Source organism: Lissotriton vulgaris, chromosome 4_1 (genome assembly GCF_964263255.1).
Source record: "Lissotriton vulgaris chromosome 4_1, aLisVul1.2, whole genome shotgun sequence".
In the NCBI taxonomy this organism is placed as follows: Eukaryota; Metazoa; Chordata; class Amphibia; order Caudata; family Salamandridae; genus Lissotriton; species Lissotriton vulgaris.
Genome location: NC_141691.1, coordinates 1,509,983,303 through 1,509,995,895, shown reverse-complemented (window position 1 = coordinate 1,509,995,895; position 12,593 = coordinate 1,509,983,303). Strand labels below are relative to the sequence as shown.

The following is a 12,593-nucleotide window of genomic DNA, read 5'->3' as shown; positions in this document are numbered from 1 at the left end:
CTACCCTGACTTCAGAATAGCAGAGTGACTGTTACTAGTTACTGGGGCGGTTTACTTCTCTATACTCCCTCACTCCTGGACTCACACACCTGTGTAACCATAACATAGATACTGGAAACAGACAGTCCACCTGTGAAGAACAATATGTACCAGTTTTCAGATAAGGTTTGGACCAGTATCAAGTAGGAAGTTTCCAAATGCTGGTGTTAGGTGTGATTGAGCCCTTCAGCAGTCCCTGGTCCAGCATTGTGGTGCTGATGCCCAGGCTGTCCCACAGTGGCACCCCTCCGGAACGCATGTTCTGTGTAGACTATCAAGGGCTCAATTCCATCACAAAAACTGATTCACACCCCATCCCCTGAGCTGATGAGAATATCGAAAGGCTGGGCGCTGCCAAGTTCCTCAGTACTTTGAATTTTTCTTTCAGGTTCCTGGCAGATTGCTCTAACTGAGTGGACAAAAGAGGTCAGCATTCTCAATCCAAGAAGGCCACTAACAATTTTGGATGATGCTCTTTGGCTTGAAGAATTGGAACAAGGCCTTCGGAGCCACCTACTTGGACGACATCACTGTCACAGCTCCCGCTGGAAGGAGCACCTGCACCACCTATAGGAGGTGCGCTGATCTCTGCAGCAGGCAGGCCTTATTATTAAGGCCAGATAGGGCAGGGCTCTGTGGTGTATCTGGGCAACTTGGTAGACGGGGGCAAGGTGCAGCCTAGATTGAGACCATCATGACCTGGCAACCACGAAAAACTCAGACAGAGGTGGGAACCTTCCTGGATCTCACAAGATACTGCAGAAGGTATGATAAGGGATATGGTACAACTATTGCCCTCTTAAAAGAGCTGACTTTGAAGATGCAGCCTAGATTGGTGATCTGGACAGAGGCCTGTCAGAAAGCCGTTGATACCCTCAAGGAGGCCATGTGTATAGCACCTGTACTCAAGGCTCCTGATTTCTCCAAAGAATTCATTGTGCAGGCAGATGCTTCAGATAATGGCATAGGGGCACCCTTAGTAAGGTTGAATTAAGAGGGTCTAGACCAACCAGTAGCCTTCATTAGCAGGATGTTACTTTCACTGGAACAGTTGTGGCGTGCAATTGAAAGAGAAGGTTATGCTGTAATCCGGCCACTGAAGACACTGAGACCATACCAGTTTGAGGTTCACTTCCTAGTTCAGACAGACCAAAGTCTCTTCAGATGGCTCAGGCACATGAGGGTTGAAAATCCCAAAAGGTTGAGGGGGTCGATCTCCCTACAAGGGTATTCACTTTATGGGGCAACACTGTCCGAAGGCATACTGCAGCAATACTGATGGAGAGCCAATACTGATGGTCCCTCCAGGTTTTTCCACCTTACTGGAGAGAACTCCCAAGGTGTTAGGTAGTTCTCCTCTTTTTCAGGTGAGGGACACATGTTAGACCTGACATCCTTAGGGTGGTCTTCTCTCACTTTTCTGATCTTGTTTTTGCTGGTATAAGGACTCTACACAATTTACTTGTGCTAACCAATGCTAAAGTACCAGTGCTCTCTCCCCTAAACATGAAGATATTGGCTCATCCCCAAGTGGCATATTTAATTTAATTATAAGTGTTTGGGAAAGGGCACTATATGTATATATGTATATAACTTAGCCTACTTCCATTGGCCAAAATAGGTTGCTTTGGCCTATAAACACATCGAAGAATCATTCAAAGTCGGACCTAAATATCAATTGTTCTCAGGAATAGTACTTCCACATCGAGCAAGCCGTGGGTCCGACAAAAGAGTAAATTCACTCCTGGGACCTTTTTCATATAAATGTAACTGAGATGAGAATATTGCATCAGGAGCTCTCACCTCAGCCTCGTCACATCTCAAAACCGATGCATCGCTTCGGATGCACCATGCATCTTCGGTGCAGATACATAAAATGCTCCACAACCAGGATTTAAGGAATTTTTTTCAGCAGGCCTAACTCGGTCTCTGTACCTCACCCATGCTCCATTGCAGTTGGCCTGAACGTGTGGCTTTGTCCAGGTCCAGCGCAACCACATATCCCTTAGCAGTGCTTTGAGCTTTTTTGTGTTATTTTTCACTATAAAATTTAAAAATTAATATCTCCAGTTCTAGTAAATGAATGTTTGTTATTTTGGTCTTGTTTTATTTATCAAACTAAGTTATGTTTTTCTAAACCTGTTGTGGGGTCTTTTGTGTCATGTTTTCACTGTGTTACTATTTGAAATGTATAACAAATACTTTACACATTGCCTCTAAGGTTTGCTTGACCGCTCTGTGCCAAGCTATCAGAGGGTGAGCACAGCCTAATTTAGGGTTTGCTGCCTCTTAGCCTGACTAACACTGTGGTTACTGCTTGACCGGGTTCATACCCCAGTCAATCAACAACCCAATTTCTAACATGAAGTTTCTGTAATTTTATTGTGATTCCAAGGTTTAATGTTTGCTGTGACAACATAGATGATTAAAACCTGAAGCTATCTTTGAATTCACAAATGAAGTTTTCAAACTGAGGAAAGAGTGGGAGATAAGCCATGAATACATTTTCAGAAGCGACACCAATGTGGGCCTGAGCTCATTGGTACTACTCTCCACCATGAAGAGTTGGTGGAAATCAGTTTCATAAACATGTGACTAGATCAGGACACTCAGAGGATGAACGTATGTGTTAAGCAAGCCCTGACAAACTCAAGAAGCTTGGCTTATTTTGAGTGTATGTGCTATTTGCTATGTGGCTGTATGCTGTTTTGGTATTATTAAACAGAAACCCCACATACAGGCAAACATGTGCATTCAGACAATAACTAGATGTGTGCCTGTGTGCAGCACACATAGAAAGAGGAATATGCCTCTAAGGCTTGTTTTTGCGCAGGAAGGTATCCATTCCTGCTCCAAATCAATCCTGCCTCAAATGCTGGCACTCTTGCACCATGGTGCAAGGTTGCCTGCATTGAAGCTAAGCTGCACTGTGTGTATGGTGCATTCCTGCCCTCTCCATGTGACATAGTGCAGCAGGTCGTTTTGTTCTGTTGCGCTGCATCACATCTTTGTAAATCTGGCCCTCAGCCCTTAACCCCTTCGCTGCGGCGGCTATTCCGCCGCAGCGCTAAAGGGGCGGGGCGGCCGCGCGGCCGCCGCATGCTGGTGACAGAACCGCTCCGTCACCAGCTACAGTTGAGCTGTGCTGGTGACGGAGCGGTTCCGTCATGACCCGCCCCGCTCTTTAGAACGCCCGCGCAGGCGCGAAATCAGCGCCGCGCAGGCGCGGCGGCCGGGCCATGACGGAACCGCTCCGTCATCAGCACAGCTCAACTGTAGCTGATGACGGAGCGATTCCGTCATCAGCATGGAAGGGGTTAAGGAAGGGACCAGAGAAATCACAGAATACCTGCAAGAGATGATTGATCAGGCATTCATGTGGTGCCTTTTTTGTTAGAACTTCATACCAGTCTACATAAGTGGGTGATAGTGTAATCCCATTTTTTCTATGGTCAAGTTGGAGTCCTTTCATCCTTTTGTATGGGTGTGAATTCCTACAAAACCTTGTCTATCATGTAGAATTGGCATTTCCATGGAAGGGGCAATATGTAGCTCACTCGTGCCTTTCACAGCAACTGCCAAAAGAGATGCAATGTAGAGCAGGACCAAAGTAATTACACATGCCCAATTTATTAGCAACAGGACCAGCAGCAGAACGCGTGACCTAAATTTGGCTAGTGAAGTCCATGTAGGGACTAGGCCGGGGGAAATTTTTAATTACACCAGAGTAATCAAAGTAATATCAGTAATTCTATGTTACTGTTGAGATGCTAAATTACCAAACATTACATGATTACACGTGTTTGAGTAATTTGGAGTAATTTGAGAAATAAAAACCTACCCAAGAGCACAGGAACAGAGCATGAGCAGCTGATGGTGTTCCTGCGAATATGTGACGTAACAACGCAAACAATTACAATGCATGTTTTTACAACATAGTTTTTACATCGCAACTACCATTACATTGCATGATTTTACAAGGCATGCCATTACAACGCTTTTTTAAAAACTACCTTTACAACACATACCATTACAATGCATACCATTTCAAAGCATACCTTTACAACACATAATTCTTTTAGGGCAACAGTAGGGTAAGTGTTGGATAGTGTAGGAGTAAAAGTTACTATTCCGAATCAAGTGAGTGCAACATTAGGGTAAGTGTTGGAGAGTGTGGGGGTGAAAATTACGATTTCAATCCCAGTGAGTGCAACAGTAGGGTAAGTGTTGGATAGTGTAGGGATACAAATTACTATTACCATTCCAGTGTGTGCAGCAGTAGGGAAAATGTTGGATAGTGTAGGGGTAAAAATTACTATTCCCATGTACCCCAAATGCCATACCCACCCTAAAACTATAAAACTCTCCTTTACCTTATAATGCATTGTAATGGCATGCGTTGTAAAGGTATGCGTTGCAATGGCATGCTTTGTAGTGACATGCGTTGTAATGGCATACGTTGTAGTGGCATGTGATGTAAAGGCTGTTGAGTTGTAACAGGTGCGTTGTAAAGATAGTGCGTTGTACTGGATCATTTCTGTTCGTGCTGTGTTGCATTTAGCGCTAATTTCTTAGTCAAAAATGCATAATTTGCTTAATGTTGGATAAGAGGGTGCATTTTGCACTAAGTAAATAGTCCCAATTGTAGAATTATGCTCTACACATAGCTGGGCGTAATCTCACATAATTGTGCTGTAATGCTTTGTAATTAAGCTAAAGAAAATTACACAAGTTCCTCCGACCAGTAGTAACCAAAGCCTGTCTTGCAAAATTTTGAAATTTATAATTTAGACGGCCTTCTTATAAGCCTCTGTGATGTGTCGTTAGTTGTTCTGACAACTCTTTCTCAGTGCAAATCCTGTGGAGATACTTTATTCATCTCTTCTTCAGATGGTATTCGGTGGGTTTGGAGTACATATCACTTGATATCTGTGTTTTTCCCCCCATCGCACTATATAGACATGCATGTAAAATGGGATCTAACAGGGCAAACTTAATTTTTACAAGCAGCTCTTTCAGCAACCAGAGTCATAATGGCAAGAACTTTCAGTTTTATTCATGGGAAGGCTCAAGTTCTATTTTTAATTAGTTTACATGATTATAGAGAGGTCCCTGTAAAAATATGCTTGAAGGTCTATAATCCTTTGATGGATGAGCCAGATCAGTGGAACACTTGTTCCTCTTTGAGTAACTCACCATATTTCTATATAGGAGGGTTTAAATGGGTGAAGCCATTTTGACCAATGGATTTATTGTAAACTAATTTCTGGGTAGATTTATTTATTTTTTATTTGAAAAGTTTTATATAGCGCTGGCTAGACCCGGAGGTAGCAGAGCACTTTACATGAGACAGGACATTGTTTCAGAACATTGTTACATAGTTACATCAGTTACAGTTCCCAGTATATGCTTAGGAGAAAACGTGAGCTTACACAATATTATGAGATATTAGCGCGTAGTATATCCAGGACAAACGTCAGATGGGGAATGGAGGGAAGTGGGGGAAAGGTAAACCGGGGAGAGGAAAGCAGACAGTCAGGTAGATCTGAAAGAGGAAAGTACTCCAGGGGGAACAAAGCAGTCAAGGCAGTTGAGGAGAGAGACAGATAAAACCGGGAAGAACAGTGAAATACAATGTCCGATGTCTGGCTGGGTAGGTGGCGGCTGAGGAGGTGACCCAGAGCCAGGCTCCGCTATAGATGCATAGGACAGCTTCACTGGACAACGTCCAAGTGTACTCGGGCTTCGCTGTCAGTGCAAACAGTAATAGTTTTAGCCTGTGGGGCATCGGCATAGTTTCATAAAAGGCCATTCAGTCACCATTATAGGGTCAGGAGGGACGGGGCGAAGGCAACACCTGGGACGCTGAGGATCGTCTGAACTGATTCAGAACTGCTGTTAGTGGCCATCTTAAGAACAAGCAGGTTGTCAGGTAGGCTGTAAGGTGATCATTCAAGCTACCTGGGGCTATTGTACAAGAACAATGCTCCAGAATCCCTCTAGAAATGTTGGAGTCAGGCTTGACGAATTCCGCTCACAAGTAGTATCCAAGTTTTATAGGGGATTAATTTAGGCACCATCAGGTCCTCAAAGCTCCCATTGGGATCGCTGGAGGCTATTTTCTGCTTCCCCACTCACCGCTTCTGAATCGCGTCTGTTGTGATCTCAGGGGACACTGCAGGTCGGGCTTGAGTGCCCTTCCCCCTCCATCCGCAACCGTGCCGAGCGGGTAAACTAAGTTGTACAGTTCCCTTCTCCAGTGCATTCTGAAGTCTGAGCTGTCCAGTGCCCCTGTCCCTCTTCATTAAGGCCAATCCAAGAGGCTCTGTGCAATGTAGCACTTGCCAGGGGCTGGCAGGTGTTGCTAGGGTGCAAGATCTGTTGAATCGTGCCCTAGGGTCACCAGACCTAGCTCTTTGCTGACTCGCTGTCTCCTGGTGTGCATAGACGCTAGCGGTCTCTGGCTTCAGTTACATGAGCTCCTGCTTCCAGCACTTATCCACGTTGCTCCATTCACCAGTCTCACCTTATCAAATACCGGTCACCGGGGGAGGGGGGTGCCGCTTGTCAGGTGTAGCGAATTATGCCCCTCTGATTGTCAGGGGCACCTCGTAGCCCACTATTTCAGGTGCGCCGATGGCAATGAGGGAATACCATAGAGTATCATAGCTGAATCTCTTTGATGTTAAATTTAGTTTGGAAAGTTTCTTTCTTTAGAACCACACTTCTCTTTAGGACAAATAATACCATTTTATCTAAAAGTTTACATTGGTAACGCATTTTGTAGACTTTTTGCTTATGAACCATAGCATTGTTAAGGAGACGGACAAAAAAATTGATAAAACTCTCCATTTTTGGGGTAGATGTTTGGCTTTGTTATATTTGATGCTGAAAATTGTTTGGGCATGTTGCTTACAACTTGTAGGATGGCACATACAAATTACAGTGATGAAGGAGAAGAAAAAGCAATGGTTCATTAATTCAGATGTGTTTATATTATTTTCCTTACAAATATTAGAAACTATTTGCTGACCCGACTGCTATAGCAAAGGTAAGATTTCACATAACAGGATTGCAAAATGGAGTCAGAAGATGTAGTTTGTGTTTGAAGTGGTCAAATGAGTGGCGTACTCTAAGAAATCTTGCAAAGTAAATAGTTCAGATATAGAGCCAGTGTTTTTGTTACATTGTTAGGAAAGCCTTTGTGCATGCATGACCTATGTGGTGAACAATCATTATGTCAGCAAAGCAAAACAAAGCACGAGGGTGATTAATGAATAGCAATAAATGTCTATGACAGAGTAAGCATACAAACAGCACCCACTTCCTAATCAAAAAGCTATTGAAAATAAATTAAAAATGTTGTTGTGTCTACAAAGTAAATACATCAATGAGCACACATTGGAACTCGATTATTGGCTCTCAATCACAAGCAATACATCATGGCACATCATCTGTCTAACAAAGGGTCTAACTTATTGCCCCATCGTCAACACCTAATGTGAATACAAATGGGACAATGTGACCACTGAAAATCGAATATACATGTTTTTCTGGTCGATTTCAGTGCTCTTCTCATATAGGCTTTTTCCTACTTTCAAAGGCCTTGGCCTTCAAGGGCCAGCCGACATTAGCCAATGGTTTCCCAGATCATTCAATGACTGTCCTAGAGATGTTGATGGAGAAAGTTATAGAGCGGTCTAAGAGATGTTTTTTTTACCAACAGTATTTACAGGAGGAAGCCTGTGTCCGGATTTTCAAAAGGAAATAAAGCAAATCTTGGTTATAAACCCCCCCCCCCCCCCAATATTGCTTGACCTTTCTCTGAAGAAGACTTGCAGCAGGTGGTTAGCATTGTAATGCTTGTGGGCGGGATGGCTTTTTGGTGGAATTTTTCAAATCCTTTTTGGATGTTTTAGTTGACTATCTCTTACTGGTTGCCAACGCAATGTTGGAAGGGGGCTCTGTACTGGTTTCATTCCATATGGAGAATGTTCTACGTTTTTTTTTAAGTGTAAGATGGCGAAGACCCAAACTCATGTTGTCCATTCATATTATTAAATTTTGATTATGAAATGATTATGAAATTATTGGCTAACAAATTCAATTTGATTTCACCAAAGTTGATTTATTCGGCCCAGAATGGTTTTATTGCCAGCCGGCAATTAGGCACAAACTCACATTATTCAGATGAAGTTCTGGATTATCTTTCAGTTAATAATGTATCAGCTATAGTTCTTTTGCTAGATGCCAAAAAAGCCTTCAAATTCGTGATCTGGGAAACATTGTTTAGTATTCTATCCAGATTTGGGGTTCCATCCCAGATCAAGGAGGTAATACACAGGTTGTATTGGAACGCTGAAGCCAGTACTATAGTTAATGCAACAGATGCAGGCAAATTACAATTTCTTTGGAGGACCCAGTAGCGATGTCCCTTATCGCCTATCATTTTTGCTTTTTTTATTGAGCACTTGCCAATCGCAATTAGGGAGATCGGCGACATCCATCCTCTGCCACAGATTGGGAAGATAAAACTATATTTTAATGATATTATGTTAATTCTCAATATTAATAAACGCGCACAGGAGAAAACATGAGATTTTTGCACAGTATGAGAAATTGGGGGGCTATTAAATCAATAGGAAGAAAACTGAAATCATTTAAAGTGGGTGTAATTAGGATATGCTACACCCAGATATAGTCTCTTGTGTTATTGCGCAGCCGAAAAGATTTTTGGGCATTAGGTTCTCTTCACGGATTGAGGATTTATATGATCTAAATTGTGCCCCTTTGCTTTTGAAAATACAAGATATGTTTGCACAATGGAACTCGCTTCCTTTAACCATTTTAGGGAGATTCGGTCTGATTAAATTGTCGATTTTACCATTGTTTAATTTTCTTTTCTCTGCCAGTCCATGTGTTTTACCTAGATAATTTTTTTAAGAAAGTGTAGTCTATGTTTACAGAATTTATCTCGCAAAAAAAATTGCCAAAGCAGCACTAAGCACTTTATATGAAGAATTGGAAAAAGGTGGTTTGCTGTGCCCCAATCTAAAGGATTACTATTTTACTTATATTGCACGGTATATGTCAGGTTCAATCCAAAACTAATCAAAGGTATTTTTAAGAATGATTTTATGCAGCGGATTTTTAAAGAGTACGATATATGTGATGTGTTAAAATCATCAAAGAAACCGAAAATAATCCTGTTGCAAAAGTCTGAGGTGTTTTTTAGGAAGCAGATGGATCTCTATAGGAGACATGCTATTCCCTATATAAATGCTATTATACCTTTATCAGAACTAGTAATGGGTTCTGGCATTTATTTGGCACCTGATATGGCACGAAAATGGGCCAAAGCGGGGTTTACGAAGGTAGCAGACTTCATAAGGGGCGAGAGGTGGCTATCCATGGGCAAAGTCCACAAATGAGTTCAAGGTGACTTTCTGCTTCTTGGCTCTTTTAGAATATTGAATAGAGTACTTAGTCCTTTAGAGTATGTATTGATTAGATGCTGTCAAAAAGCAGAAACTGCTTTAGTCAAAGCTTCCCATCATACGCGTCCCGAGGAATGAAAAACATTGCTTGCGTCCATAAAAGGACTGGATCTTTGCCAAAAAGCCATCAAAAAAAGGGGAAAATATGAAGGGTTGGAATTAACAAAACAGACGTGGGATGAAATGAATATACAGAATGTCAAAGTTCTGGGAGGAGCCAATTGGCGCAGAATGCTATTTTTTGTAATTGGTTTCTCTATCAAACTCTGCAATTTCTTGCACAAGTCAGCTATAGGTGGTCGAATCATTGCTTTCAATGTAATTCGGGGGCTGTCGCAAATTGGTAGCCTGTAATAAGTCTCTGTGCCCTATACAGGGGATTCTAGAAAGACATATTTCAGTATTTGGAGAAGGATTTGCATATTAAACTATTTCCCAGTATCCGATGCATAATTTAGGGGTACAATTCCTCTCCTTGTTTAGCCATCAAATTTGTAAATTTTTTATATGTGGCAACGGGAGTTGCCAGATCCTTATTACTATTAAAAAAGTGGCGGACACAGCTGATCTCCACAATAGGTGAATGTATGCAAAAAATTATGTATGTGAGAAATAAGGAACAGCAGTATGCAGTGTGTAGTGAAGGAGTTAATACATTAGATAAACTTTGGGGGCGGCTTATGGAGGAAGCCTCAGGGTAGATTAAAAGGCAAAATGTTTAAACTAGGAAGGTAGCTGTTTAGACCCATTCTCTTTATTTATGTCATTCGGAGTTTTAATGCAGTTGTGTTCCTGGATTAATTATGTGATTAATTGTGTTTTGTGTATGAATATATTGTTGGTATATGAATATCATGAATTGATGTATTTTATCTCAATGTTTGGATCTCAATTAAAAAACAAAAAGAGCCCACATTGACTCCCAATTACAAGCACTACATCATGGCGCATCATCTGTCCAACAAAAGGCCTACTTAGTGCCCCATCACCAACACCCAATGGTAATACAAATGGAACAATGAGACCACTGAAAAATAAGATCACTTTTAATTTGATTGAAAATCCATTCTAGCCCTGGTGAGTCATGAAAAGCACAAGGCAGACTATGGCTGAATAGGGTTGACCCAAATCCTATTCTCTCTCTGTACTTCTGTACTTCTGTTATTGTACTTTTAGAGGAAGTGATAATATGAGGTTATCCAAATAGATAAATCTGTCTGCAGCCAGAGCTAAAATGATGGGTGGTGCTTTGGACCCCATGTGGCACATTGTACTGAAATGTCTTGGTATCATAGGAATAGGAAGGAATGGCCACCACAAAGAAGGCACGCTAGAGCAATGCTCATGAGTCATGATTTCTAAAGACCACTGTGATATGGTTACTTTGAAACCTTAAACACAGGTATATCCAACACTCTTACACTGCCGCCATGCAAGTAGTTTAAAAAACAATCAAATCAATTATTCAGAGGGGAGCCAAGCTGACCTGTTATTGAAACAGTCAGCAGCAGGGCCAATGGGACGTTTATCTCATGGGCATTTTCCATGGGTACTGCATGAAGCAAAAAAGCTAAAGAAACCTGAAAATCTAAAGTCAATATAAAAATAGATCTTAGGCTATATTGAGATATATTTAAGCATGTCAAAAATATGGTTATGGTCAAATCTGGGGACCGTGATCAAATATACTTTCATTACGAAGACACTCGCTGTAATGGAATGGCATGTGAGGGGTTAGATCTGTTCTTTATTCCTTTACAAGGAAATTACCAATACACTTTAGTCTCGAGAAAGATCTGTCATCATAATTTAAAATGTACGCTTTCTGTGGAATTGCATTGCTTGTCCTCGTGCAGGATGCGCATTTAATAGATGCCCTGACTGACTGACACATATTTTATGCCTAGTAAGTTGGAAGCACGTCATTAGTAGTGGAGACATTAGGCTTTAGTGTTTGGAGTGAATATTACATCTATATTGAAGGCATAGGGAAAGTGCGCACTCTTCAATGTAAAAAGCACTTTGCTTTCTTGTAATTCTTTTTCTAATATTTGTTTTGTGATCTTCTCCCTAAACAGACACCACAGAATGCGCCCTGCAGTTCCCGACGCCGTATCAATACTGGGACACCCTTATGAAGGTCTGTGTTTTCGTCTTTGCCTTTATAATCCCTGTTTTCATCATAACCATTTGCTACACGCTGATGATTCTGCGTTTGAAGAGTGTGCGCCTTCTCTCTGGGTCGCGAGAAAAAGACCGGAATCTGCGGCGCATCACGAGGCTGGTGCTGGTGGTGGTGGCCGTGTTCATCATCTGCTGGACGCCCATCCACATTTTCGTCTTGGTGGAGGCGCTTGTTAATGTGCCGCAGCACACAGCCGTCATATCCATCTACTACGTCTGCATTGCCTTGGGTTACACCAACAGCAGCTTGAACCCAATTCTGTACGCGTTCTTGGATGAAAACTTCAAGAGGTGTTTCAAGGACTTCTGCTTTCCGTCCAAGGTCAGGATGGAGCGCCAAGGCAACAACAGCCGAGTGAGAAACACCATGCAGGACCCCGCCTACAACAAGGATGCTGGGGAAAGTAACAAGCCGGTATGACTAGCCGTGGAAATGTCGTCCTTCTCTCCACACGGGAGGGAAGTGTCGCAGGACCTTGGATTGACTCAAATAACTACAGCATTGTGAACTGCATCAAGGTGCAGCGTGTCTTTGCTGAAACGGACACCTGTGTGCACTTTATCATATGCTGATCTGTGCATAGTCAGCTTTGTAAAAATCCACGTATCCCAGACCAGTAAAAAGGGAAAACTGGAAGCCAGGCAAGTACATTTTGAAGGCCACCATTTAACTTCAAAAAGCAGTGCAAGGTTTCTAATAAGCTGGTGAAAGAAGGTGTACACATAGGAAGAGGTGTGGTGCAGCGGCCAGAGCGACTGACTCCGGAACAGGGGGTGGGGGGCTCACGGTTCGATCCCCCAGGGGCAAGTTAGCCCAGCACCTTGTGGCTCTGGGCAAAATTTCGTGTAATCTTCCCGACGGCCACTAGCGCT

At 42.3% G+C, this 12,593-nt stretch overlaps 1 protein-coding gene across 1 annotated transcript in view; it reads left to right on the top strand.

The window, feature by feature from the left end:
• Nucleotides 1-12,206, top strand: part of OPRK1 (opioid receptor kappa 1) — a 228,122-nt gene extending 215,916 nt beyond the window's left edge. The window contains exon 4 of the mRNA XM_086966961.1: nt 11,615-12,206. Coding sequence (XP_086823087.1) covers nt 11,615-12,141 — 527 coding nt within the window. The 3' untranslated portion in view covers nt 12,142-12,206. The remainder of the gene's footprint in view (nt 1-11,614) is intronic.
• The last annotated feature ends 387 nt before the right edge of the window (nt 12,207-12,593 follow it).